The 27,226-nt window shown below is 48.5% G+C and overlaps 4 protein-coding genes across 4 annotated transcripts in view; all 4 read left to right on the top strand.

Annotated features, from left to right (window-relative positions):
- The window catches only part of LOC121864601 (innexin shaking-B-like), a gene marked incomplete in the record, with an annotated part of 93,315 nt that extends 77,403 nt beyond the window's left edge, over window positions 1-15,912 (top strand). Inside the window, 1 exon segment of the mRNA XM_042363679.1 lies at window positions 8,124-15,912.
- A 2,519-nt stretch (window positions 15,913-18,431) lies between these two features.
- LOC121864891 (basic salivary proline-rich protein 2-like) lies at window positions 18,432-18,842 on the top strand. Its single transcript, XM_042364058.1, has one exon. The coding sequence runs from the start codon at window positions 18,432-18,434 to the stop codon at window positions 18,840-18,842; it is 411 nt and encodes a 136-aa protein (XP_042219992.1).
- Window positions 18,843-18,971: 129 nt separating this feature from the next.
- On the top strand, window positions 18,972-20,557 carry LOC121864897 (basic salivary proline-rich protein 3-like). Its single transcript, XM_042364065.1, has 4 exons — window positions 18,972-19,159; window positions 19,550-19,825; window positions 20,082-20,251; window positions 20,421-20,557. The coding sequence occupies exons 1-4, from the start codon at window positions 18,972-18,974 to the stop codon at window positions 20,555-20,557; spliced, it is 771 nt and encodes a 256-aa protein (XP_042219999.1).
- A 237-nt stretch (window positions 20,558-20,794) lies between these two features.
- LOC121864902 (skin secretory protein xP2-like) lies at window positions 20,795-21,660 on the top strand. Its single transcript, XM_042364079.1, has 2 exons — window positions 20,795-21,029; window positions 21,119-21,660. Exons 1-2 carry the CDS (start codon window positions 20,795-20,797, stop codon window positions 21,658-21,660), a joined length of 777 nt encoding a protein of 258 aa, XP_042220013.1.
- Window positions 21,661-27,226: the final 5,566 nt, after the last annotated feature.

The raw sequence follows: 27,226 nt of genomic DNA on the forward strand, positions 1-27,226 counted from the left end.
TCCTCTCCCCCTCACAATCACTTCCCACCCCCTCTTTTCCTTCCCTCCCCTCACCCTTTCCACCTTTTCTCCCACCAATTACCCTCGTCTCTCTTCCCCTTCCCACTCTACCCCAGCACCCCCCTCCCTACCCCTAGCACCTCTTTCCCCTCCCCTAGCACCTCCATTTCCTCCCTCCTCTCCTTCCCTCTCCTCCAAACCCCTCCCTGCCTTCCCCTCCCATCCCCTAACCTCCCCTCCCCGTAATTGCGAGTGTCCTGGGTGCCCTAAATCGTGAGGTCCAGCAAGGCAGTCTTGGGCTAGCCTCGGGTCCAGGTTCTTCACGAGAAAGAAATTAGTGGTGATGGTTTCCTCATTTCATTAATGGAAACGTTTTCCCGGGGCACGAAACTTGCTGCAGGAACATTGCTTGAGGAATCCCACCGTTAAACTTGATTTTCCCGGGGCACGAAACTTGCTGCAGGAACATTGCTTGAGGAATCCCACCGTAAACTTGATCTATTTTTCTCTCTACTGCACCTCAACGACTTCTAACATCCAACTTTTGTTTTTGTAGTAATGGTCAATAGAATTACCTGGTGGTCGTTTTATGTTATTAATTGACGTTGTATTAATCTGTTTTATCAGTTTTAGTCAATGTGGTAATCTGTACAGTACCTTAAAAAAAAAACTATCTGTACTTGGGTGATCGATGAATTTCACAATGAACACTGTGACTCCTGTTGTCTCAGTAGGGTTGTCAAAATCCTTCGTCCGTTGTGTCATTCTTTCAACACAATTTTGTATAGATAGTTTTTTGAGTGAGTATTCATCACACTTTTGAGTCGGTGAGAACAAAACTTAGACGATGTGATTTTATATGTAATTACCACAGCATTTCCATCAGGCTACAACAGGAACCAACTATGTTTACGAGTCAAAATGCCTTGGAATTTAAGTCTTAATGAAGGAATTTTTGAAGGGGATAAAACTGTACCCCGCTGCTGAATACTTATAGTCATCTCGTCATTGATGTAAATGTACGAAATAGATTAAGAAAGATTCACAGGTACTTGATCACATAACCAACAGACACAAGCTCACCAGTACACAAGAAGATCGTCACACATCTTGCACGTAACTCAGGTGTCCCCACGATGGACCAGTACCATGGGGCCCTCACATGCCGCTCTTATCACCAGCGGGCCCATTTTCGCTGTGTATAAAAGTGATGAACCAGACATAAGCTGCAACCAACGATGCCCTTGAGCGAGGTTCCTTGCCGGCATTATAGGAGGCATATACCCGTAGTATGGACTGTGTGAATGATAGGCATAAACCCAGAATCTGACCTCGTTCACCACTCCATCAGCAGGCGGGTCACGTCCACTGCTTTGGGTCTGGCTAAACAATACAGGTGACTGGTGGCCGAAGTGACGATACTCGTTTATTAACACCATTTTTACTTCTCTTATCTTTGTACCCTGTGTGTCTGTCTTGTGGGAACTCGTATCGTTCACCACTTGTCGTGTAAATGTTTAGACGCAGCTGTGCATCATCCCGACATTGTTTTAGGGGAATTAAAGTGAATTATTACACACGTCCGTCATCACGTTACGGTCTTTGCATCGTAAAAATCATGTATTCGTGAACCCAGAACATAGGGTATGGCACATCACGTTATGTTCCTCGGTGGAGCCTGGCCTTAACTAATGTTCCACCTCCACACAATTTGTCACAAACTTTCCCAACAAGTTGAAACAGCGCCACAGTTTTAACACTCGCATCATAGTACGGTCATATAATTTAAAATTCGAAATTACAAACTTTTAGAATTCTCCAGTTCTTCATTACCATAATTTCTATTCATCCTCCATAAAAAAAAGATGATTTTTCACCAAGAATATTTTTCTGTTGTGCTGGTGACTGTTACCTCCTGTTAGTGTGATGATGGTACTGGTGACTGTTACCTCCTGTTAGTGTGATGATGGTACTGGTGACTGTTACCTCCTGTTAGTGTGATGAAGGTACTGGTGACTGTTACCTCCTGTTAGTGTGATGAAGGTACTGGTGACTGTTGCCTCCTGTTAGTGTGATGATGGTACTGGTGACTGTTGCCTCCTGTTAGTGTGATGAAGGTACTGGTGACTGTTACCTCCTGTTAGTGTGATGAAGGTACTGGTGACTGTTACCTCCTGTTAGTGTGATGAAGGTACTGGTGACTGTTGTTGCCTCCTGTTAGTGTGATGATGGTACTGGTGACTGTTACCTCCTGTTAGTGTGATGATGGTACTGGTGACTGTTACCTTCTGTTAGTGTGATGAAGGTACTGGTGACTGTTACCTCCTGTTAGTGTGATGAAGGTACTGGTGACTGTTACCTCCTGTTAGTGTGATGATGATACTGTTGACTGTTACCTCCTGTTAGTGTGATGATGGTACTGGTGACTGGTGACTGGTGACTGTTACCTCCTGTTAGTGTGATGAAGGTACTGGTGACTGTTGCCTCCTGTTAGTGTGATGAAGGTACTGGTGACTGTTACCTCCCGTTAGTGTGATGATGGTACTGTTGACTGTTACCTCCTGTTAGTGTGATGATGGTACTGGTGACTGTTGCCTCCTGTTAGTGTGATGATGGTACTGTTGACTGTTACCTCCTGTTAGTGTGATGATGGTACTGGTGACTGTTACCTCCTGTCATAACCTCAGCTCCTAGGAATATTCACTACCACATCACCACAAAAACCAACCAACCTCCTCCCCCTTCTCCTTTTCGTTCTATCTTCTTTCTTTCTTCTGTCTTTCTTTTTTAAGAGTAAAATTATCATTCCAACATCCGCGGGGGGACAATGGTGCAGAGTTATGTCATAGGCCTCGTCTCTCCCTCGCTAAGTAAAGATTTTTTCTCATAACACGCCAAGCTCAGATTACTAGTGTGTGTTAGGTGCTGTCCTTGTTTTACCTCCTACTACTACTATTATTACTACAACTACTGCTACTATTACTACTACTACTATACTTCTACCATCCCTCCCTCCCACCCACCTCCTTCTTGATGGGTAATTGGAGGACTTGCCAGCTGCTGTTCCTCGGCATTTACTCCTATCTCAGAGAGCGAATTATTGATGACGTCAAAGGTCCTCATCACCCCCTAAACGACGCTGGTGTTGCTCCCCTTCCCTCCCATCCCCTCTCATCCTCACATCATCTCCCCCTTCCTCTCCCCTCTCCTTCTTACCTCACCCCTCTTCCCCCACCTCACCCCTTCCCCACCCCTGCCAAGGGATAGTGACGACACAACTATTTCCATTACTCTTCCCTCACACACACACACACACACACACACACACACACGAGTTGGTTAAAGTAGATATAATCACCAACAGCGGAAACTTGATTAAAACGAGAGAGAGAGAGAGAGAGAGAGAGAGAGACTCTGCAAAAAGGTCCCTAATATAATCTCCCTCATTAAACAACTCCAGCTCTTGTTAATTTATTATTTAAGTGTTAATACTGTCTGGAAATTTATGGAAAAAAACACGTGATTTTTTCCCCCATGATTATCGTTTATAATCCTAATTTAAATAGTTCTGATGAAGTGAATTTTAATTGGGTGTCAGATCCCGGGGTAAGGCGTGACGTCACAACCAATAACAATACGCCCATAGGCCAAGAAATTTATTTATTTATTTATTTATTTATTTATTTATTGACTGTCTTATAAGTAACTTGGATTTCTTAATCTGGTGTAGGAATGACTCTGTAAACCCGAGTGAGTGCTTGACTATGAACCACAATTTATACACTGACGCCCCACGCTATCGCCAGTCCACACTTAAAGGAAAGGATTTGTAACAATTTCACCGAGCCAGTTTTCCGATAGCTTCACTAATTACTTGCTTATTTACTTGTTTATTTGTTTACTTATTACCATATCCCATCACTACTGCATCTGGTAATAGGTTGGGCTTCGTGCCTTCATAAACACAATGTATCATCAGCAGTATTTACAAACAAGTCCAACTATAAAACAGGAAACTTGGTTTTTTTTGTCATTAATGCTGTAATGAAGTTAGTCTTTATAGTATATATCTTATAAACATTGACGTATATTTATATGAATATTATATAGCTTGTGTTATATTGGGTGTTATTTAAGAGGAAGAATCTATGTATATACTGTATATGTATATGTATACTGGCGGCGCCGTCATACAGTATACATGTTTAATTATAGAGTGAATGAACATGATCACTATGCGCTAAAGTTTTCCTTCCTTCCTTCCTTCCTTCCTTCCTTATGGTAATTGTAATAAATTTGACTGTTGAAGCCTCACACAGAAGAAAGTCAACTCAAGGGATCAGAATTAAAAGAGGAATCACTCACCACTCATCCTCTCCCCCTCTCTCCTCTCCCTTCCCCCTCCTCTCCCTCCCTCCCTCCCCCCTCCCCCCCCCCTCCTATCCTTTCCTCCCTGGGTGTTGCGTGAGTAAAGGACGGAGGAGGCAGTTTATAGGTCATGTAAACTGTTTAGGTGACTTGAGGCTCACGTTCACCCCCCCTTTGTGTTTATCTCTTCATGACCTTGAAGTTTTTATCTCTCTCTCTCTCTCTCTCTCTCTCTGTTTTTGTTATTTTATCCAACGTTCAGTAGATTCTTCCCACTTTCCAGTCCCCCTTCTCCTTTCACTCGGTACTTTCCTTTCCTCTCTTCCATACGCTACCCTTTATCCTCCTCCTCGTCCTTTTCCTTTTTCTCCCCTTCCCCCCTCTCTACTCCACCTCTCTCCCCTCCTTGTTTTCACGTGAGAGGTTTCCTTCCTTCTTACCACTAATCTTTATTTCACCCTCCCACATCACTCTTGAGTCACTCAGGTGATGTCGGGTATTTTTGTCACCCGGTGGAGCTTCATCCTGACCCGCCAGACCTCATCCCTGCCAGCTATATGCAGTGACTTACCTGCCTTACCTGCTTTACCTGCCGTACCTGCTTTACCTGCCTAACCTACTTTACCTGTCGTACCTGCTTTACCTGCCGTACCTGCCTTACCTGCCGTACCTTCTTTACCTGTCTTGCTTTACCTGCTACCTGCCTTACCTGCCGTACCTTCTTTACCTGTCTTACCTGCTTTACCTGCCTTACCTGCCGTACCTGTCTTACCTGCCGTAGCTCGTATCTCCTACCCTTGAAACGTTGAAATGGAGTTTGTTTAATGAGACGAGAGAGATTTTGTCAGCCCTTAAGGACGTGGGTGTATGTAAGGGTCTGGTTAACGGTAGATAAGAGTAATGCACAGAGAGAGATAGTGGTAGCCGCGTGGAGTGCTCCCATGATGGCGGGAAACTAGTGATGTGTTGAGGCCGCTAATGCCACTGATAAAGTCGCCCCCCCTCCCCCTCTTCCTCCCCACCTCTCCCCTTTTACCTCCACCCCCCTTCTCCCCTCCCTCTCCCCTCCCTCTCCCCTCCCTCTCCCCTCCCTCCCTCCTCTCTCCGTGGACAACCTCAACATATACACGGGCTTCTGAAGTTTTATTTCGGTCGATAGTGAAGTGTACCTTATGAAGTGCACCATAACTTCCTCGTGATGATAGCGGCCGTCTGCTACAGGTGTTGCCCCCCCCCTTTCCTCCTTTATCTCTCCCCACACGTGTCTGTCCACAATTAGCAACGGATACTGTCTAGTTGACGGATAAACAGAAGCCACAGCGGCGCTAACTCCAGTATCTCACACTGGTCGAGACACAGGTACACTTGTCGGCTTTTAACATACCTGAGTTATCGTGGAGCAGCAGCACTTAACCCTACACTGATTATCATTAACCATTTTTTGTTCTAATGGAGACTGATTTGGAGTTGACTACATGCTAAACATAACACTTTAAGCCGCGTTAAATATAGTTCCCGTGTTTTACTTTTTTCTCTATTAATCTTCCCCGTGTTTTACCTTTTCTCTCTTTATCTTCCCCGTGTTTTACTTTTTCTCTCTTTATCTTCCCCGTGTTTTACTTTTTCTCTCTTTATCTTCCCCGTGTTTTACTTTTTCTCTCTTTATCTTCCCCGTGTTTTACTTTTTCTCTCTTTATCTTCCCCGTGTTTTACTTTTTCTCTCTTTATCTTACCCGTGTTTTACTTTATCTCTCTTTATCTTCCCCGTGTTTTACTTTATCTCTCTTTATCTTACCCGTGTTTTACTTTTTCTCTCTTTATCTTACCCGTGTTTTACTTTTTCTCTCTTTATCTTCCCCGTGTTTTACTTTTCTCTCTTTATCTTCCCCGTGTTTTACCTTTTCTCTCTTTATCTTCCCCGTGTTTTACTTTTTCTCTCTTTATCTTCCCCGTGTTTTACTTTTTCTCTCTTTATCTTCCCCGTGTTTTACTTTTTCTCTCTTTATCTTACCCGTGTTTTACTTTTTCTCTCTTTATCTTCCCCGTGTTTTACCTTTTCTCTCTTTATCTTCCCCGTGTTTTACCTTTTCTCTCTTTATCTTCCCCGTGTTTTACTTTTTCTCTCTTTATCTTCCCCGTGTTTTACTTTTTCTCTCTTTATCTTACCCGTGTTTTACTTTTTCTCTCTTTATCTTCCCCGTGTTTTACCTTTTCTCTCTTTATCTTCCCCGTGTTTTACCTTTTCTCTCTTTATCTTCCCCGTGTTTTACTTTTTCTCTCTTTATCTTCCCCGTGTTTTACTTTTTCTCTCTTTATCTTACCCGTGTTTTACTTTTTTCTTTTTATCTTACCCGTATGATCGTATCCCGGGTAAGGTTGTGTACTTAATGGTATCAGAGTTCCGATGCTGTGCTAAATACTGTGTTGGTTCTCCCTTATATAGAAATGCTGTCATAACAAGATTAACTCGTAGGCGAATATCACACAAATACAGTAGTTAGATTGGTGTCCGTTAAATGAAGGTCTTACTGTATATATTATATTACACTCCGAAAAAACAGAAATTCATAAAAAAATATCTATATTTATAAAAAAAATTCACAGAGGAATCATAAAGTATTAGAAAACAAAATGAAGCTTTTTCAAGAATCATTAGGATAAGATTTGGGTCCCGGAGTTGGTTCAGAATATAAATATAGGTAGTCCTCAATACCCTGGGTACCTGTTATTACCTGGTTAAGTTACTCTTGTTTATTCACCTTCTGTAGCTTCTCGTAGACTATTCTTTTAACTTTCCTGCATGTATCGTATTTCTGTATTATATTTATGTATAGATTAATTGCTTAGGGTAGGTCTTGGCATTATGTAGTATATTGTCGTGTGTGTTTGTGTGTCTGTGTATTAATGTTTCCAAGTTTGCATTGTATAATTTTAGTGGTACTGTAGTGACGCGCTTTAGTGCCTTCCTATGTTTGTCTACTGTAGTAAGTTGTTATTTTTATGAATTGGTTAACAAATTCCTACTCACTACTCATAAGAAATAATGTTGGTCTTAAATATGAAGTAATACCAAATATGAGTAATTGTAAGTGTAATCACGTTCATTTTTACCTATACATATGCATATAGTTTAACTCTCAATATTTATAGTCAAGTTGTTGAGGAAATACAATGTAGTACAATAATATACAGCATTTTCTATAATTTGTTAGTGAAGTGGATACAGCACTCAACTCCTGTCCCAAGAGTAGCTTGTTCGATCCCCAGAGCACAGCTGTCCGTCCTACTTTAAATGGGTGCCTACTTTTATACTTTGGGAGCTGAGGGCAGTCAGATGCACTCACATCCACACTGCCTCCTCGTGTACCAGTTGGTTTAGTGTACATTGTGTTGTAGCCACCACACTGGTTGGCATCAGGGCCCACTTTTACTTCCAGTGAATGGCTCTGGTGGTGTACAGCTATTGGTGTCTTTAATATATGAGAGATGTTTAAGGTCTACCTCACAGTTCTAACTCATGTATACAATACACACAAACTCTACGGCACATTACATACAAACCAAACCTATTTTTTTTTTTTTTTAAATATTTGTGTGTTTTTTTCTGGTGTTTTTCACCTCACTTTTATAGATATGTACATTATAATGAGGTGCAGCATCTCAGACGTCCACAATATAAACCATCACTCATTTATATATTATCTTTACGAATGAACATCCTAGTGTCATGTATTAATGTTGTGTTTACCCGACAGATAGTGTCGCGGTCAGCGGAGACCGAGCCGCCCCTCCTGAGCTGCTGTGTCCTTCCAACACCTTACCGCCAGTGTGACGATCACCCCGGCCCGCCAAGCTCCCGCCACACCCTCAACAATCCCGACACTGTTGCCACCTTTACATTCAGCTTGGCACTGTCCTGCTAGCTCACCAACTAGCTTGCTGCATATTGACACTTCTGTGATCACTCTTACACAGTTTTGTTAGCTCTAAATCTGTCAGTGTTACACAGTGTTACCGACTTGACAAGCACCCTGACAAAATGTTGCCACCACCACAATGATGCTAACCTCTCAGCATTGCCAGCCCCTTGTCACAGTCATATTGGCAGTGTTAACATCACCATAGCCAACCTGACAAAAGTATTGCCACCAAGGGACCTTACATATTGCCTCACCTAGCATTATCACCTACAAGCTTGACCTACAGCTTGATCAAGTTTTGCCAGCCACATCCAAGGCCACATTTGACTACCACAAGCTTGTGCTCCCCCCCCCCCCACTCCCAATGCACTAGCACCCACCACAAACTACACCAATAAATTAGCCTGGCAAGATGATGTCACCCCAAGTTTCATTCAGAAACGGATAAATTTAATGAAGTAAATTGATCTCCAACAGAGCCTCGGCTGGTGGCCACTGTACTCAGACTTGGCTTGTTGGGGAAGCACACATACGCACATGTAAGACACTTACACGCAAACACATGTTCATGTAAACTTGCGCAGATGTAAACACACGCACATGCTCACGCAAAATGTCAAACATAGATGCATAAGGTGGTACACTGCTGCTGGGACACCCAAGACTGTCCGACTCGGCCACCATGTGTCTGCTCATCCTATGTCGAGGAGAAGTTTTGGTGATTGGTGTGCCTATGGTGATTGGTGTGCCTATGGCGAAAATTCTGGTGATTTGACCTTTAAACGAAGAAGAAAACTGTGGTGATTTGACATTTTGCGAATAATTATGACGATGCACTTGTCTCGAGTCAAATTAAAGGTGATCCAGGTGTTCACAGCAAAAATCAGTGATGGTGTAAGTGTTAAAGGTGACAAAAATTCTGGTGATCCCTTTGAAAAAGTTTTGAACAAATAACTTTTTTCTACTCGCTTGAAAAACAAAAATTCATGATCTGAGAACTCTCCATATTTAAGAGAAATTTTTGATCAGAGAGCTCGTGCCATATGTTGAGTGAAAATTTGTGATCCAAGAGCTCATATCGCGTGAGAAAAATTTGTGATTTAAGAAATGTTTAACATTAGTGCAGAGAATCATGGTGGTGATGTGAGACTGAGTGTGCTGAGTCTACTGCTGTTGCTTAAGGTGCAAACACACACACACACACACACACGCACACACGCAGCTCACCCATAAACCTGTAAGTGAAGGAAAAAGAAGCAACAGAAAGATCACTGTTAATACTGTCCAGATATTGCTGATATTTTTTCATATCATTATTAGTAGTTTTAAAGTGAATCTGAAATAAGTCAAGACTTACACGGGGGTGAGTGGGCAATGTTAGAGAAAATATTGAAAACTGATGTGTAGAGTAGTGGTGAGAGCCGGGAGGTGGTAGTGGGTGTAGCACTGAGGGGCAGCCCAGATCCCCCTACACACGCACACCACTTCCTTCATGCCCTCGTCACACACCACCCACTCCCGCAGTCAGCTCACACTATACCCTTACTCACGTACACAGACTGTGGGAACTTTTGTTTTTCTTAAGAATGGGTTTCAACGCCGCCTATGGTCGGTATCATTAAGTTTATATTCAGGAACTTGACTCCACTGTTTCGACAGCCAAATGAGGGTGGTAGTGATGATGTGCTGAGCCGGTGGTGAGTGTACGACAACACATGGAGGGAGGTGGTGCCTCTGGTGAAGACGACTCTAGCTGGGTCGTCTGGTGAACACACTCAGCTACATTAGCTGGGCTGTGTTACCCGTTATAGCATCTCCAGTTTAGACTCCACTGTTTCTGGTCACTTAAAACATCTTTCCTTGTTCACAGTTTCTCATATTTTCCTGGATCGTATGTGTACAGAATCGTTTTTTGCTCCTAGAATTACAAAAAAAAAAAATATTGTCCTTAATCATAAAGTTTTGGCTTAATATCTAAGCTTATTTTAGCTCCCACATTTGTAAATATCAACCTGTTTTTTAGCCTCCAGGACTTGTCATTCGGTGTGGCATTATGTGACAGATTTATGAACTTGTGGAGTAAAAGTAGAATTTTCAAAATAAAATTTTTACTTTATGCAGTTTAGAAAAAAAAAATATATATATATATATTATAATAAGATAGTTTTCTCTAACATTTTGAAGAACTCTTTTAAAAGTTCTACAAACTACTGATGATCGATCAGCTCCCATAAAAGATGAATTTTAAAGTCTTATTCGTAGAGAACATAGCTCTAGGTACCGTAGTGTTGTGCTAGTCTCTTAAGCCACTAGCTCATAACTTATTGATTTATGCTGCTCAATTTATGGTAGGGTCAGCCACTGTGGATCTTGGGAGACCGTTGTAGTCAAACCTATTTTATCTTGTTTATGTATATGAAAAATACGTTTAACTACAACCTATCACAATGATCTCACAAAATCTGATCTCAATCTCGTTCTTGCAACCAGGTTAGATGTCGTGTGGACAACTAGTGAAGCTTTGAAGGTAAATTGTAGGTTTCGGGGTAGGTTGGTTCTCATGCTAAAGGACTTAAGATTTGTTTCACAGCTGTTGATCCATGTATTTTAGTCTTGAGAACTCTGCCATTAACCATTGTCCTGCACCGAATCCTTTCATATATTGAGTTTCCTCTAAGTAGTTCAATATTCCCATAGGTTGCTAAATTGCTTCAAATATTTCAGAAGTTAAGTAGATTGGGCAATTGAGAGCTGTTAATTTTCTACCCTTACGATGAGTCGCTATCTCTAGCCTGAGTTCAGTTCTAAAGGCTAAGTCGTTATGCATGGTGATCCTACAAAGAAAGCAATAATTACTTTTTGTAGAGAGTTCTTCAATAACATAACATCTATGCACTGCCACCTCTGTAAATGCACCTTAATGATAATAATACCATTAATATGACTGTTTGACCCCATGAGCTGTAATATAGCCCCCTCTTAATCTAGTGCAATGCCCGTTACGTTACGGATAACTACTGGTACTACAACACTATTTTTTGTTACTGTTGTTACCTTGTCGAGGAAGAGTACCGAGTTATGGACTAATGTTGGGAGCCTGGGACTGGTACCCCGCTAATTGCTGTCTGGCCTCACTCCAGGGAAAGTAAATGTCTCGTTACCACTGATTTACCAGTTTTAAATCTGGCATAAAGAGTAAAGACGTGGGTAGTTGTTGGTGCCATATTAGTGGTTGGTGAGGACAGCAAAGCGGGCATCCTGCGCTCCCACATCCATACTGTTACAGTTATTTACACTATTTTAATGACATCCATTTGTAAAGAAGGCAAGACTACCGCCTACATTATTAGGTGACCTGGAGCATACCTAACTTTACTCTACATGTAAATATGTGTATGTGGTAAAGTTGATGTATACAGCACAGTAGGTGATCCATACTTAGATGTGTTCTGGGCGTTTGTGTGACGACCCAACTGGCGATGGTTTTCCCGTCTTGCTTGTTGTGCCTTTCTGTTGATTTAGTCTGTATGGCTCCACCACACTGTTATACACGCTGTAGGTAGGCAGTTCTTTACATCCACGGGCAGGCATGGGTGCACGTCGCTGCTAAGGGCCTCGTACAACTTGCACCGCGATGGTCTCTATCTGGCAATCCCCATCCCCTCACACCCTCCACCTTCAGCAATCGCTACACTCCCAGGTTTTGTTAACTCATTGCCGTAGTCGAATTCCCTCCTCAGCTGATGGCCGCTTCTGGGGGGGCTCATGAAGAGAGAGCCTAACACCCATGTTGTGGCCTTGCCTTGGGTACAGGCTAGGTATACAGTAACTGATATGATGCATTCTGTATGTTTAGCCATAAATGAGAATCATGCTGAATGGTACAGCAACCTGTGAATATTTGGTTTCTTAAATAACTATATTTTGTGTAGACTTTGGTTCACCTTCTGTAGTCAATCAGACAAAACTTTGGCCTGGGTGTCAACTCTAAGCTGTGGCATAGAGGAATGGGAAAAATATGGGGTATCATAAGTTAAGAATGAATGTTTATGATTATTTAGAAATTGAAATGTATAGCATGTCGACAATAAGTCCTTTTAAACATTTTTCTTCTTTTTTTTATTTTAAATTTTCTTTGGTCATTTAAATTAATTCTAGTTTTAAGAAATAACATCGGGATCTTTAAGCGCCTTTACCGACCTATGAATGAGTGTGTGAAGCATGCCTGTCGCCCACCACAACACAAACATTTGCGTCACTCACACTTGTCACTCGACACTTGCGTCACCCTCACGCTTAAACACAACTTACAACCTGTAAATTTACTCATTGTCTCATAACGATAGTCACTTAGCAGATTGTCCATGTAAATATTGAAGTACTTATACAGTCGTCATATCTCATCTCTTAACACTACACACAATACTGCATCCTACAGCCACATTCCCTCAACTTGTACTGAAGGTTGGCGTCACTTGTGCGCCGCGCTTTAGGTTATTCATCGTTTTAAATGTTATTTAGTGCAGATACAGTATAGTTAATTTACAACGTGTTAGAAATTTTCATTAGTCATCTGGTAGCAAGGTGATATAGAAAGCTATGGACTGTGATTACACAGTTATATCGCTCCTCATCAAGGGAATTTCCATGTTTACTAACTAAGAGTAATGTACATTATTTATCCACAACCAACATCTGTGTGGAGTGTGCGAGGCCCGAGCAGCGACCCTGCGCTGTGACTGGTGGCGCTTGTCCCCTAAGTGCTGCACAGAAAATGTGATACGACCGGTCGTTATGAGTCGCACGCACGCAGTAAATCACCACCCTCAGCAGCCGTACACGTAACACAAGGTCATGAGCTTATTTGGAGAATGCATTCAAAGGCTTGAAACCGGCGGTCGTGTCACAAACCTTGGCAAGTCCCCACACAAGGCAGGATACAATGAAGCAACACATTCGGCCACAATGAAACATAGCTCCTAGATCTGAAAATGATATCAAGCGATTAACATCTAAACCAAGAATATCACAACCCTGAGGTTTTCATGGTATTTTTTCTGTGGCGGCACTGCTAGAAGGTCCTGGTCACGGTTCATACTGTGCCTTCCTAGCCACCACCTCGTGCCTTGTTATAGTGACCATGTATCCCCAAGGTTCGTATGGTTTACCTTCCACCAGCGCTATCTGCTTGAACCGTTTTCTGTAATACCAATGTAGGACTAGTTATAGAAAAGGAAGTAGCGCTTACCTTCCCTAACTTTGCAAAATATATTTTGAAACGTAAAACTCTTATGCATAATTGACCTCGAGTATATCTATATATATATATATATATATATATATATATATATATATATATATATATATATATATATATATATATATATATATATATATAAAACCATCAATTAACTAATTATATGCAGTATGAACATATTACCATCGAACGCCAACGGTCGCAGCCCCAAGAGAGCTGGTGGACGGATTTCAAATGGACCTTGTCACCGATACAAACAAATAAATTGTTACCGATTGTTGTACAATTGCGGTGTGTCACGTATGATTTATGCAAATATGATTTTAATGAGTTTACAAGTTTTGTTCGTATTATTGCTTGTTCAGTTATTTTTCATAATATACTCAGATTGTTTCACGTTTTGTCTTCTCCACCACCACGCGTGTCCTCGTATGGTGTCAAGAAGATATGGTGCCCACCTGGAAAGTGTTATCAAAATCTCAAATCAAAATTTTGCCCCCGATCTACATATGTATAAATAGTAAAGTTCATCAAATTGCTAGCTGCCATGACAACCAGTCACATTCTCCGCAACATGCTGTAAATAACCCCGCTTGTGAGGCACTACAATTAGACACATAGCAGTAGGTTTAAGAAAGTTCCTCAAAGGCATTTCCGATATACTTGTAAAAGTAGTGTGAATTTCGCTAGATGCATTTGTAAGAGGTTAGCTTCTGACTGAGCAGGAGATACCATAGCAGGAGCAGTTCTCAGTAGCAGTTTAGTGTGGGCAGAGTAGACCTCCACTGTGTGGAATACCAGTAATCAGTCTTCGTCGTGGTTCGACTGTCTGCGTCGGAGTTATGGTAGCGCCCTAGTTCCTGCTAAGAGGACGTGTTCATTAGTTTCTCTTGGGAGGAACGGCGCTCTGTGGATCGGGGTAACTATGCTATTTTGTATGCTCTTGAGTCTTGACAACTCTTCACGTGGAAGCTTGAAAGATCTCAGGGCACCGAAAATGTGGCTTAACAAAAAAACTGACTGTTAATTGTACAGGTCTGTGCGTTGTTTGTCTCTGTTGACCAGTGTCTGAAGCGCTATAAGTTGCACTGAGTCTTGCCCACTTGTTGTGTTGCCCAAGTTTGTGTGTGTACCTCTAACATGTTTGTTTTGCCTGTGACGCTTTTAATTTTATCTAATCGCACCCAAGTTTAGAAGAAAAAGCATTAAAAGGAATATAAGCTTAATAATATTAAATGAAGCCAACATACTGCCTACAGGTGAAGTTTGATGCGTTACATTCCAGCCGAACATGAACATCCATCAAGCCCCTCTCTTGTTTTGACCAGTTCCCTGAACCAATCGTGAATGATGCATATCACACCCATGTCGCCCTGGACGCTGGTTGTCACAAACAGCAGCTTTTCTGCACCAGTGTTTTCCTATGAAGGACTCCGTAAGGCACCCCAGGCGGCCACCACCAGGCTGGGCGGGCCGCTCTGGGAGCCTTCAGCGTGACAACGGAGCGTCCACGGCTGCGCTGACTATCAGCCCGCGACCCGGCGGCCCCGCTTGAATCAGGTTGGGCCGCACCGGGCCGCCCCACACGCAGGACCGCACTCCGTGCGGCCAAACTCGTGCTTTCAAAGCTGCGTGAGTAGAAGGCACAAAGAGTATCGAGAGCCGCGCGTGTTGCTGCTGTCTGGGGCTCGGTGAGGGTCGGGCCAGGTGACACTGGAGCATCCCTCTTGCCTGTTATGAGACCGCCAGTAGCCCGGCCCGCGCCTGGCCCGCCAACTGCCATTTACTCCTGGCTGGGTCCTGCTGGCCCGCGGGAGGGGCGGCCATAGCCCATCACCAGGATCAAGGGCTCGGTTTGCCAGTTCGCTCCCGCCATGTTTGTTTATCCCCACGTTACTCGCCAAGTTACCAAGTTTGTGATTCAAAACTTTTAGGTATTTTACTTGAATTGCTGTAGATGAAGTGTCCTGCTAGGCTTCATGCTAGTGCCTGCCGCCCAGCCGCCGGTGAGCTGCCCAGCCGGCCCGCGCCAGGAGCCCGGCCCGCACCGGCCCGCCCACTGTGAGGGGTGGACCCCAGCTGCCGCCCCTGCAGCCTGCAGGGGCGGTGGCGGCCCGGGCAGAGGACGCATGTCAACATATCGCCCGGGAGGGTATCGTAGTGCGCTAGGACGTGCCAGATATCACTAGGGACGTCTTTTTCCATGTGTGTGGATCTTATGGAGTGCAAGTTATTTTGATGATCATTATTGCCATTATGGTTATCAATAATAATAATATTATTATTACCATAATTATTAAATAAGACATGCCACATCGTACCACTTGTAGATAATGATTTGTATCAGAACAATAAAAAGCAATAGTATGTTGCGTTTTATTCCATACATTTTTACAACTATCACAGCCCAGCTTACTTATTCACATGCTTTTAATTAAAGGTAATAGGCAGCTATCTAACAGGGAGGTACTACCTCCTGTGAAGTTAGTGGAAGTATAATGTGTTTTCTAATGGTAGACCCTGCTGTCCTATGGCATCACACAAATTTTGACGAAGTCCCTGGTTACTGATCTGACTTTCTGCCTCATTTACACACAATTGCAGGGTCTCAATTGTTTCTCTTACTTTGACAACGCAACAAACATCTATCGTTTCTCACTACTGAACTGTTTTTATTTTTTTTTTTTCATGTCTATTTATTACGGTGTAATGACTTTTTTTGCACCCCCCCTCCAGGCTCCGATGTGGGTCGGTGACCTGTGCCCGTAGGTTTTTTTTTTTTTAGGGGAATAGCCCACCCGGGCACAGGTCATCGACCCACAACGGGGCCTAAGGGGCGAAAAAAATTAAGAGGGAAAAAAATGAAAATAGAAAGAAAAAGATTACATTAATCTACATCACGAAGATGCCGGAAAACCAGCTTTTTGAAATAAGACAGACTGTAAGAGTATGGAAACACAAAAGAAGGCAGAGCAATCCTCAGTTTGACTGTGTGAGGAAAAAAGGATGTACTATAACGGGTTATTTTAGTGTGACCGACATCCACAGAGAAACGGTGGGCACCGCGGGCAAGACGAGTGTTACGAGCCCACGGTCTTGCCGGCGGTAAACAGGATGCCAAATCCACCGAACATTGCCCGTTGAAGTACCTGTAAAAGAGAGAGAGTGAAGCACATTGTGGCAAAGAGAAAGGGAAGAAAGATTGTAAACTAAAGGAGGAGAGTTAATAAGACAAAATCTCTTTGATTCCACCCTATCTAACAGTTAGACAGGAGAGCCACCCTAGATATGAGAGCAGTACTCCAAGTTAGGACGAATGAATTCCTTATAAACTTGAAGTAACTGCTCAGGAGTGAAGTAGCTACGGCATCTGTACAGCATTCCCAGTTTTCGGGAGGCAGCTTTAGCAATGTTGTGGATGTGTGGCTTCCATGACATATTAGAGGAAATGGTGAGACCTAGCATATCTATTTTAGAATTTGGCAGAATGATAGGGTCCTGAAATGTGATTGGTGGGAGATAATCTAATTTGGAAAGAGTAATTGGTAAATACTGAGGTTTATTACTATTGAATTTAACCAAGTTTCTACCTCCCCATTTCGAGATGCTGCACAGATCCGAATTGATAGATGAAATGATATCAGCTCTAGAAACAGATCTAGTTTGAGAATTAGGGGAAGGGAAAAATGTGAAGAAGAGTAAACAGTAGAATCATCAGTGGAAGAATGGATAGAATTATTCGAAGTGTGAAGTAAATCATTGATGCAAAGAAGAGAGTAGGTGCGAGAACTAAACCATCTGGGACACCACTATTGGTAGAGAAAGAGCGAGAGATCGATACTTCGACAACAACTGCCTTGGGTCGGTTCTCAAGGAAGCATTGAATTAGAGAACAAAGTGGGGGAGAGAAACCATAAGAGGGAAGTTCAGAAAGCAAAGACTTGTGTCATACCCTGTCAAATGCTTTGGAGATGTCGAAGGACACGACGATAGTTTCCCCAGGGACCCTCCCAAGGGCGAGGGCGCACCCAGGGACACCTCCCAGAGGCGCTGACGCCCCAAGAGACCCCCCAGGGGCGGCGGTGCTTCCAAGGACCCTCCCAGGGACGGAGGCGCCCTCAGGGACCCTCCCAGGGCCGGCGCCCCCCAGGGACCCTCCCAAGGGTCCCCAGGGGCACTATGGCAATGGCATGCTTGTTCTTTGTGTCATATATATTACATACTTCCAACAGTTCCTTACTGAACTTTGATTGGTGGACTATTCATTTAACCCACAAAATTACAACCAATAGGAGAAGAAAACAATCAGTCAGCACAACACCACAACTTATGATTTCCTGTTGGATATTATTCTCCGTTACCTTCTTCAGAAGGCGATGATACTGGAAATGAGATAGGCAGTGTATTTATTTAACGTTGCATCTCCCAAAGTTCTAAATAGCGCAAAAACTACTGCACCCAGGGTCCCTACAGGTCTGGCGCTCCCAGGGGCCCTTCTAATGTCGGCAATGCCCCAAGGGGCCCTTCCAGAAGTGGCAGTGCCCTCAGGAACCTTCCCAGGGGCGCCGACGCCTCCAGGGACCATCTCGAAGACGTCTGCACCCTCGAGGCCCTCCCATGGGTGGTGACGCCCTCAGCAACATTCCCAGGGGAGATGGCGTCCAAAGTGACCCTTCCAGAGGCGCTGTTACCCCCAGGGACGTTCCACGGCGGGTGGCGTACCCTGGGACCCTCCCAGGGGCGGCAGCGCCCCCAGTGACCTTCCCAGGGACAGCGACGCCCTCAAAGATCCTCCCACGGGTGGCAGCGCCCCCAGAGGCCCTCCCAGAGGCGGTGATGCCCCCAGGGGCCCTCCCAACGGTGGTGGCGAGCCCAGGGGCTCTCCCATGGGTGGTGGCGAGCCCAGGGGCTCTCCCATGGGTGGTGGCGTTCTCAGGGTCCCACTGAGGGGCATTAGCGCCCCCCAGGGACCCTTCCAGAAACGGTGGCGCCCCCAGGGACCCTCCCAGGAGCGTCGGTGCCCCATGGACCCTTCCAGGGACGGTGGCACTCCCAAGGACCCTCTCAGGGGCGGCGACGCCCCCTGGGACCCTTCCAGTGGTGGTGGCAACCCCAGGGGCCCTGCAAGGGGTGATGGCGCCTCCAGAGGCCCACTGAACGCAGCAACGCCCCCAGGGACCCTCCCAGTGAGGGTGGCACCTCTAGGGACACTTCCAGGTCAAGCGGCGCCCCCAAGGTCTCTCACAGTGGCGGCGACACCCTCAGGACTCTACCAGGGATGTCGGCGCAACCAGTGACACTCCCAGGGGCGGCGGCACACCCAAGGGTGCTCCCAGAGACGGTGGCGCCCCCAGGGATTCTCCCAGAGATCTTCCCAGAGGCGGCGGCACCCCCAGGAACCTTCCAGGGGCAGCAAACCCCTAGGAATGCTCCCATTGGCAACCGCGCCCCCAGGGACCTTTCCAGGGACAGCAGCTCCCATAAGGACTCTCGCCAGGGCGGCGGCACCCCTAGGTACCCTCCCAGTGGTGGCAGAGTTCCCAGGGGCGGAGACGCCCCCAAGGACCCTACAAGGAGAAGCGGCGCCCTTCCAAGGGTCCCCAGGGGCCCTATGGCATGCTTGTTCATTGTGTCGTATACATTACATACTTCCAGCAGTCCCTTACTGAAGTATGATTGGTGGACTCTTCTTTTAATCCACCAAATTACAGCCAACAGGAGAAGAGAGCAGTCAGTCAGCACAATAACACAACTTATGATTTCCTGTTGGATATTATTCTCTGTTACCTTTTTCAGAAGGCGATGATACTGAAAATGTGATGGGCGGTGTAGTTATTGAACGTTGTATCTCCCAGACTTCTAAATAGCGTAAAAACTACTGCACCCAGTGGCCCTACAGTTCTGGCGCTTCCAGGGGCTCTTCTTGGGTCAGCGAACGCCCCCAAGGCCCCTCCCAGAGGAAGTGACACCCCCAGGGATATTTCAGTCGTAGTGGCGCTCACAGGGACCCTCCCGGAGGCGGTGGCGTCCCCGGGAATCCTCCGGGGGACGGCGGTGCATCCAGGGACCCTCCCAAGGATGGTGGCGCCCCCAGGGTTCCTGCCAGGGGCGGCGGGGCCCCCAGGGACACTCCTAGGGACCGTGGCACCGCCAGGGACCCTCCCAGAGGCGGCGGCACCCACAGGGACGTTCCAAAGGCGGTGCCCCCAAGGACCCTCCAAAGGGCGGTGGCGCCCCCACGGACCCTACCAAGGGTCCCTAGGGACCCTATGGCATGCTTGTTTGTTGTGTCATATATATTACATGCTTTTAGCAGTCCCTTACTGAACTATGATTGGTGGACTCTTCTTTTAATCCACCAAATTACAGCCAATGGGAGAAGCAAGCAGTCAGTCAGCACAACAACACAACTTATGATTTCCTGTTGGATATTATTCTCTGTTACCTTCTTCAGAAGGCGATGATACTGGAAATGTGATGGGCGGCGTATTTATTGAACGTTGCATCTCCCAGAGTTCTAAATTGCGCCAAAACAGCTGCACCCAGGGGCCCTACAGTTCTGGCGCTCCCAGGGGTCCTCCTAGAGTTGACAGCGCCCCCAGGAGCCCGTCAAGAGGCGCCTACGCCTCCAGGAACCATTCCAGGAGCAGCGGCGCCCCCAGGCGCCCTCTCATAAGCGGCTGCACCCTTAGGGGCACTCCCATGGGTGGTGACGCCCCCAGGGACCCTCCCAGAGGCGGTGGCGACCCCAGGGACCCTCCCAGAGGCGGTGGCACCCCTAGTGACCTTGTCAGAAACGGTGGCTCCCCCAGGGACTCTCCCACGGGTGGCGGCACTCCCAGGGACACTCTCTGGGGCCCATAAACTCCCCTCAGGTGCCCTCCCAGGGGTACTGGCGCTCCCAAAGGCTCTCCCAGTTATGGTGGCGTTGCCAGGGTCCCACTCAGGGACGAAAGCGCCCCCAGGGGCCCTCCCAGGGGTGGTGGCGCCACCAGTGCCCACTCAGCGGTGACGGCGCCACCCAGGGATCCTCCCAGGTGCGACTGCGCCCTCATGGACCCTCCCAGGGGCGACGAAGCCCCGATTGACCTTTTCAGGGAGTGCCACGCCCCCAGGGACCCTCCCACAGTGGCGACGCCTCCAGGGGCCCTCCCAGGGGTGGTGGTGGCGCCACCAGAAACCCACTCAAGGGCGGCGGGCACCCCTCAAAGACACCCGCAGTGTCAGCGACGCACCAAGAGGCTATACCATGAGTATCGGCGTCCCCAGTGACCCTCCCAGGGTCTGGGGCGGCCCCAGGGACCTTCCCAGGGGCGGAGGAGCCCCCAGGAACCATCCCAGGAGCAGCCGCGCCCCTCGAGCCTCCCAAGGACAGCAGCGTTCTCAAGGACTATTGCAGGGGTTGCGGGGTCCCCTAGGACCACCACCGCCCCTGGCACGGGCCCTCGGAGCGCCACCGCCCCTAGGAGGTCCCCTGGAAGACCGTATTGGCACCCCACCGCCCCTGAAGGAGCCCCTGGGGGCGCCGCCGTCCATGGTAGGGCCCCTGGGAGCACCGCTGTCCTTGGGAAAGCCCCTGGGGGCTCCAGCGCCCCTGTCAGGGCTCCTGGGAATGCCACCGTCCCTGACAGGGCCCCTGGGGGCGCCACCACCCCTGGCAGAGCCCCTGGGGGCTTCTCCTTCCCTGGTATGGACCCTGGGGCAAGGCTGTCCCTGAGAGGGCCACATGGGAGAGCCCTTGGGGCGCTGCCGTCCCTGAAAGAGCCTCGGGTCGCTAGCGCAAGTGACAGGGCCCCTGGGGGCACCCTCATCCCTGAGGACCCTGGGAGCACCACTGCCCCTGAGAGGGTGCCTGGGACCGCCACTGCCCCTGGAACTGCCACTGCCCCTGGCATGGTCCCTGAGGGCGCCACCACCCCTGGCAGTGCCCCAGGAGGCGCCGCCGTCCCTGGAAGGGCCACTGGGAGCGCCGCTGTCCCTGTGAGCACCCCTAGCACGGCCCTTGGGGGACGCCGCATTCCCTGGGAGAGCCTCTCGGAACGTTGCCGTCCCTTAGCGGGCCCCTGGGAGTGCCGCTGTCCCCGAGAAAGCCATAGGGAACGCCAGCGCCCCTGACAGGGCCCCTGGGTGCGCCGCCGTCTTTGGGAGATTCATGGGGGCTCCTCCGACCTTGACATGGACCCTGGGGGCGCAACCGTCCCTGGGAGGGCCACTGAGGGTACTACGGGGTCTGGAAGGGCCGCTGAGGCGCGGCTGTCCTTCAGAGAATCCCTGGGAGCGCCAGCGACCCTGGCAGGGTCCTTGGGGGAGCCGCCGTCCCTAGATAAACCCCTGGGAGCACTGCCTTTCCTATGAGGGTCTCCGGTGGTGCCATCGTCCCTGGGAAGGCTCCTGGCAAGGCCCCTGGGGGCGCCAATTTCCCTGGGAGGACCCTGTGGGCGCCACCACATCTTAGAGGAGCCATGGGGGCACTGCAGTCCATGAAAGAGCTTCTGGGGGCGCCGCAGTCCCCGGCAGAACCCCTAGGGGCCATAGGAGCACCGGCGTCCCTGGTAGGGCCCCTGGGAGCCCCACTGACCCTGGGAAAACTCCTGGGGCGCCAGTGTCCCTAGCAGGGTTCCCAGGGCTCCGCCTTCCCTGAGAGGGCCCCTGGGAGCGCAGCTGTCCTTTGGAGTGCCCTTGGATACGACAGCTCCCCTGCCAGGTCCACTGAGGGCGCCGAAGTCTTTGGGAGAGCCCTTGGGCACGCCAGCACCATTGGCAGAGCCGCTGGGGACTTCACCGCCCCTAGGAAGGATCCCTGGGAGAGCCCTGGCAGGGCCTCTGGAGGCGCCAGTGCCCCTGGGTGTTCCACCGCCCCTGGCAAGGCCCCTGGCAGGACCCCTGGGGGCACCACTGCCCTTGAGAAGGCCCCTGTAGGCGCCACCGTTTTTGGGAATGCCCCTGGGGGTAATAGTTATTTTTCCACTATTTAAAAGTCCGGGAGATATGACGTGCACCGCCCATCACATTTCCAGTATCCTGAACAGTTAAATGGAGAATAAATATCCAACAGGAAAACATAAGCTGGGGTGTTGTGCTGACTGAGTTCTCTGTTCTCCTATTGGCTGTAATTTGGTGGGTTTACATTTTAGTCCACCAATCACAGTTTAGTAAGTGATTACTGGACGAATCTAATATGTACGACACCTCTATCAAGTCTCTGATGGCCCCGAAACCCTTGGAAGGGCCCCTGGGGCCACTGCCTCCCCTAGAAAGGCCCCTGGGAACGCCGCCGCCCCTACAAGAGCCCATAGGGGTGCCGCTGTTTCAGGAAGGACCCCTGGGGGCACCGCAAACCCTAAGAGGGCCCTGGGGTGCCGCCGTCCCTGACATGGCGCCCTGGGGGCGCCACCGCTCTTGAAGGGGCCCCCTGAATGCGTCACTGTCTGTGTAAGGGCTCCTGAAAGTGCTGCGGTCCCTAGAAGATCCCCGTGGAGCGCCAATGCCCCTGGCAGAATCCCTGATGGCATCACCTTTCATAGGAGGGCCTCTGTTGGTGCCGTTGTCCCTGGGAAGGCTCCTGGCAGGTCCCCTGGGGGCACAGCTTTCCCTGGGAGGGCCCCTGGCAGCACTGCTCTCTCTGGGACAAACACTGAGGTGCCATTGCACCTGTAATGGCCCCTGGGGGCGACACCGTTCCTGAGAAGGCCCCTGTAGGCTCCACCGTCTTTGGGAGTGGCCCTTGGGGCAGTAGTTGTTTTTCCACTATTTAAAAGTCCGGGAGATATGACGTGCACCGCCCATCACATTTCCAGTATCCTGAACAATTAAATGGAGAATAAATATCCAACAGGAAAACATAAGCTGGGGTGTTGTGCTGACTGAGTTCTCTGTTCTCCTATTGGCTGTAATTTGGTGGGTTTACATTTTAGTCCACCAATGACAGTTAAGTAAGGGATTACTGGACGGTTGTAATATGTACGACAGCTCTATCAAGTCTCTGGGGGCCCTGCCACCCTTGGGAGGGCCCCTGGGTGCGCCGCCACCTCTAGAAAGGCCCCTGGGAGCACCGCCGCCCCTACAAGGGCCCATAGGGGTGCACCTAGACCAGTAAAAAAAAAAAAACACTTAACTCAACACAACTACTAAACCTAAGACCTTCAGACTCCAGATGAGTATTACACCTCAGTCTGCCAGGGGTCACAGGCTACCATCCCATGTCTACAACACTCAAGTACATCTGTACTACAAGCATGAATGAAGATGTTCTCCCCGAGGCAAAAAAAATAGTGAGTTACGTTAGAAATAAATAACATTATCAAGGAATGCACATTTGGGTTAAATTTGCTGCATTTATAATGAATTAACGATTCCTTACACAAGCTTTATCATTTGGGGACTAACATGGAGGAAGGGAAGAAGGAAGGGAGGTAGAGAGAGGGAGGAAGGGAAGAAGGAAGGGAGGTAGAAAGAGGGAGGAAGGAAGGAAGGGAGGTAGAAAGAGGGAGGAAGGGAAGGAGGGAGGTAGAGAGGAGGAAGGAAGGAGGAAGGCATACAGATGGAGGAAGGGGAAGGAAGGAGGTAGAGAGGGGAGGAAGGAAGGAAGGAGGTGGAGAGAGGAGGAAGGAAGGAAGGAGGCAGAGAGAGGAGGAAGGGAAGGAAGGAAGTAGAGAGAGCGAGAAAGGAGGAAGGGGTAGAGAGAGACGGAGGAAGGAAATGAAGGAGGTAGAGAGAGGGAGGAAGGGAAGGAAGGAGGTAGAGAGGAGAAGGAAGGAAGGAGGTAGAGAGAGGAGGAAGAGAAGGAAGGAGAGAGAGGGAGGAAGGAAGGAAGAAGGTAGAGAGGGAGGAAGAGATGGAAGGAGGTAGAGAGAGGAAGGAAGGAAGGAAGGAGGTAGAGAGAAAGAGGGAGGAAGGGAATGAAGGTAGAGAGAGAAAGGAAGGAAGGAAGGAGGTAGAGAGAGAGGAGGAGAAGGGAAGGAAGGGGTAGAGAGAGAGACGGAGGAGAGAGAGGAAAGGAAAGGAGGAGGTAGAGAGAGGGAGGAAGGGAAGGAAGGACAGAGAGAGAAGGGAGGAAGGGGGAAGGGTAGGAAGAGGGAGGAAGGAAGGAGGGGGTAGAGAGGGAAGGAAGGGAAGGAGGAGGTAGAGGAAGGAAAGAGACGGAGGAAGAGAAGGAGGAAGGTAGAGAAAGGGAGGAAGGAAGGAGAGAGGAGAGGAGGAAGGGAAGAGAGAGGAGAAGAGAGGGAGGAAGGGAAGGGGAGAGAGAGAGGGAGGGGAGGAAGGAGGGAGTGAAGGGAGAGAGGAGGAAGGGAAGGAAGAAGGTAGAGAGAGGGAGAGGGAGGGAAGGAAGAAGGTAGAGAGAGAGGGAGGGAGGGAAGGAAGAAGGTAGAGAGGGGAGGAAGGGGAGGAAGAAGGTAGAGAGAGGGGAGGAAGGGAAGGAAGAAGGTAGAGAGAGGGAGGAAGGAAGGAGGGAGGTGGGGAGGGGGAAGGGAGGAAGGAGGTAGGAGAGAGGGAGGAAGGAAGGAAGGAGGAGGTAGAGAGAGGGAGAGGAAGAGGAGGAGGGAAGGAAGAGGAGGTAGGAGAGAGGAGGGAGGAAGAAGAGAGAGAGGAAGGGGAAGGGAAGAAGGTAGAGAGAGGGAGGAGAGGGAAGGAAGGAAGAGAGGGAGAGAGGGAGAAGGAGGAAGGTAGAGAGAGGGAGGAAGGGGAGAAGGAAGAAGGTAGAGAGAGGGGAGGGAGGGAAGGAGGAAGGAGGGAGGAGAGAGAGGAGAAGGGAAGGAAGGAGGTGGGAGAGGGGAGGATGGAAGGAGGGAGGTAGAGAGAGGGAGAAGGGAAGGAAGAAGGTAGAGAGAGGGAGGGGAGGGAAGGAAGAAGGTAGAGAGAGGGGAGGGAAGGAAGGGAGGGAGGTAGAGAGAGGGGAGGAAGGGAAGGAAGAAGGTAGAGAGAGGGAGGAAGGGGAGGAAGGAGGTGGAGAGGAGGAAGGAAGGAGGAGGTAGAGAGAGGAGGAAGGGAAGGAAGGATGAGAGAGAGGGAGGAAAGGAAGGAAGGAGGTAGAGAGAGAGGGGAGGAAGGGAAGAAGGAGGTAGAGAGGGAGGGAGGAAAGGAGGGAGGTAGAGAGAGGGAGGAAGGGAAGGAGAGAGGAAGAGAGAGGGAGGAAGGGAAGGAGAGAGGAAGAGAGGGAGGAATGGAAGGAGGGAGGTAGAGAGGAGGAGGAAGGGAAGGAGAGAGGAAGAGAGAGGGGAGAAGGGAAGAAAGGAAGAAGAGAGAGGGAGGTACAGAGAAGGAGGAAGGGAAGGAGGGGAGGTACAAAGAGAGAAGGGAAGGAAGGAGGTAGAGAGAGGAAGTGAAGGAGGGAGGCAGAGAGGGGAGGCAGAGAAGGAGGAAGGCGAGGGAGGTAGAGAGGAGGAAGGAGAGGGAAGGAAGGGAAGGGACGAGGAAAGAGAGAGGAAGGGAAGGAGGGAGTAGAGAGAGGGAGGAAGGGAAGGATGGAGGAAGAGAGAGGAAGGGAAGGGAGGAGGTAGGAGAGAGGGAAGGGAAGGAGGGAGGTAGAGAGGGAGGTACAGAGAAGGAGGAAAGGGGGGGAGGTAGAGGGAAGGAAGGAGGGAAGGGGAGGAGGAGAGGAGGTAGGAGGGAGAAGGTAGAAAGAGGGAGGAAGGAAGGAGAGAGAGGAGGTAAGAGCTAGGAGGAGGAAGAGAGAGAGAGAAAGAAAGGAAAGAGGGAGAGAGGAAGGGAAGGAGGGAGGAAGAGAGAGAAGAAAGGAAAGAGGGAGAGAGGAAGGGAAGGATGAAGGTACAAAGAGAGAGAAGGGAAGGAAGGAGGTAGAGAGAGAAGGGAAGGAGGGAGGTACAGAGAGGAGGTAGGAGGAAGGCAGAGGGGAGGAAGAGAGAGAGGAAAGAAAGGAAAGAGGGAGAGAGGAAGGGAAGGAGGGAGGAAGAGAGAGAGGAAGGAAGGAGAGAGGGAAGGAGGAAGAGAGAGAGGAGGGAAAGTCGGGAGGGAGGGAGTGAGAGAGAGAGAAATGGGGAAGGGAAGGAGAGAGGAAGTGAAGGAAGGAGTGAGAAAGAAAGTGGAAGGGGTAGAGGGAAGGGGGAAGAGATGGGGAGAGTGGGAAGGAAGGGGTTGGGAAGAAGAAAATGAGAGAAGGAATAAGGGAAGGAAGGATGTGAAGAAGTGGACGGAGGAAAGGAGATAAAGGGGGAGGGGGGCAGGGGAAGAGGGGAGGAGGAAGGGAGAAAGGGGAAGGTAAGGAGGGAGGGAGAGAGAAGGGGGAAGGGAAGGGAAGGAAGAAAGGATTGAGAGAGAGAGAGAGAGAGGAAGGGGGTCAATGTCATAGGATGAGCCACACATATTCGGTGGGATTACCTTCTTCTGGCTAATCATACCTTAGAGCAATAGCATCTGTGAATTCTTGTTTATTAACCCTATGCCCTGGTTGACGTTCCAGAATGCGTGCCTTTTCGTGCCAGTTTGAATGCCCAGCGTGGGTTATAAGGTTCCAGAATGACTGCGGCCCCAGGTAAGTTTCTAGAGGGTCAATATATAGGGGTTAAGGCCAAAGCCCTTTGCTCTTATTGGTAACGTTGTTCGTCAGTTCGAGGCGCCGACTACTACATGTAAAACTACTACAATAAAAAAAACCTTAATTCCTACTCCCTTAATTCGAAATCGCTCATAATTCATAATGTTTTGCCGTTATGAAATTTTATAA

The sequence above is a fragment of the Homarus americanus genome, unplaced genomic scaffold, assembly GCF_018991925.1.
Source record: "Homarus americanus isolate GMGI-L3 unplaced genomic scaffold, GMGI_Hamer_2.0 scaffold59578, whole genome shotgun sequence".
Taxonomy (NCBI): domain Eukaryota; kingdom Metazoa; phylum Arthropoda; class Malacostraca; order Decapoda; family Nephropidae; genus Homarus; species Homarus americanus.

Bases quoted from the DNA above. Each gene is read 5' to 3' on its own strand.
- LOC121864897 (XM_042364065.1), top strand. From the start codon at position 18,972: ATGCTCCCATTGGCAACCGCGCCCCCAGGGACCTTTCCAGGGACAGCA. The intron at 19,160-19,549 runs GCATGCTTGTTC...TGGCGCTCACAG, and splicing joins GGGTCCCCAGGGGCCCTATG to GGACCCTCCCGGAGGCGGTG. The intron at 20,252-20,420 runs GTGGTGACGCCC...AACTCCCCTCAG, and splicing joins CCTTAGGGGCACTCCCATGG to GTGCCCTCCCAGGGGTACTG.
- LOC121864902 (XM_042364079.1), top strand. From the start codon at position 20,795: ATGAGTATCGGCGTCCCCAGTGACCCTCCCAGGGTCTGGGGCGGCCCC. The intron at 21,030-21,118 runs GTATTGGCACCC...TCCTTGGGAAAG, and splicing joins AGGAGGTCCCCTGGAAGACC to CCCCTGGGGGCTCCAGCGCC.
- LOC121864891 (XM_042364058.1), top strand. From the start codon at position 18,432: ATGGGTGGTGGCGAGCCCAGGGGCTCTCCCATGGGTGGTGGCGTTCTC.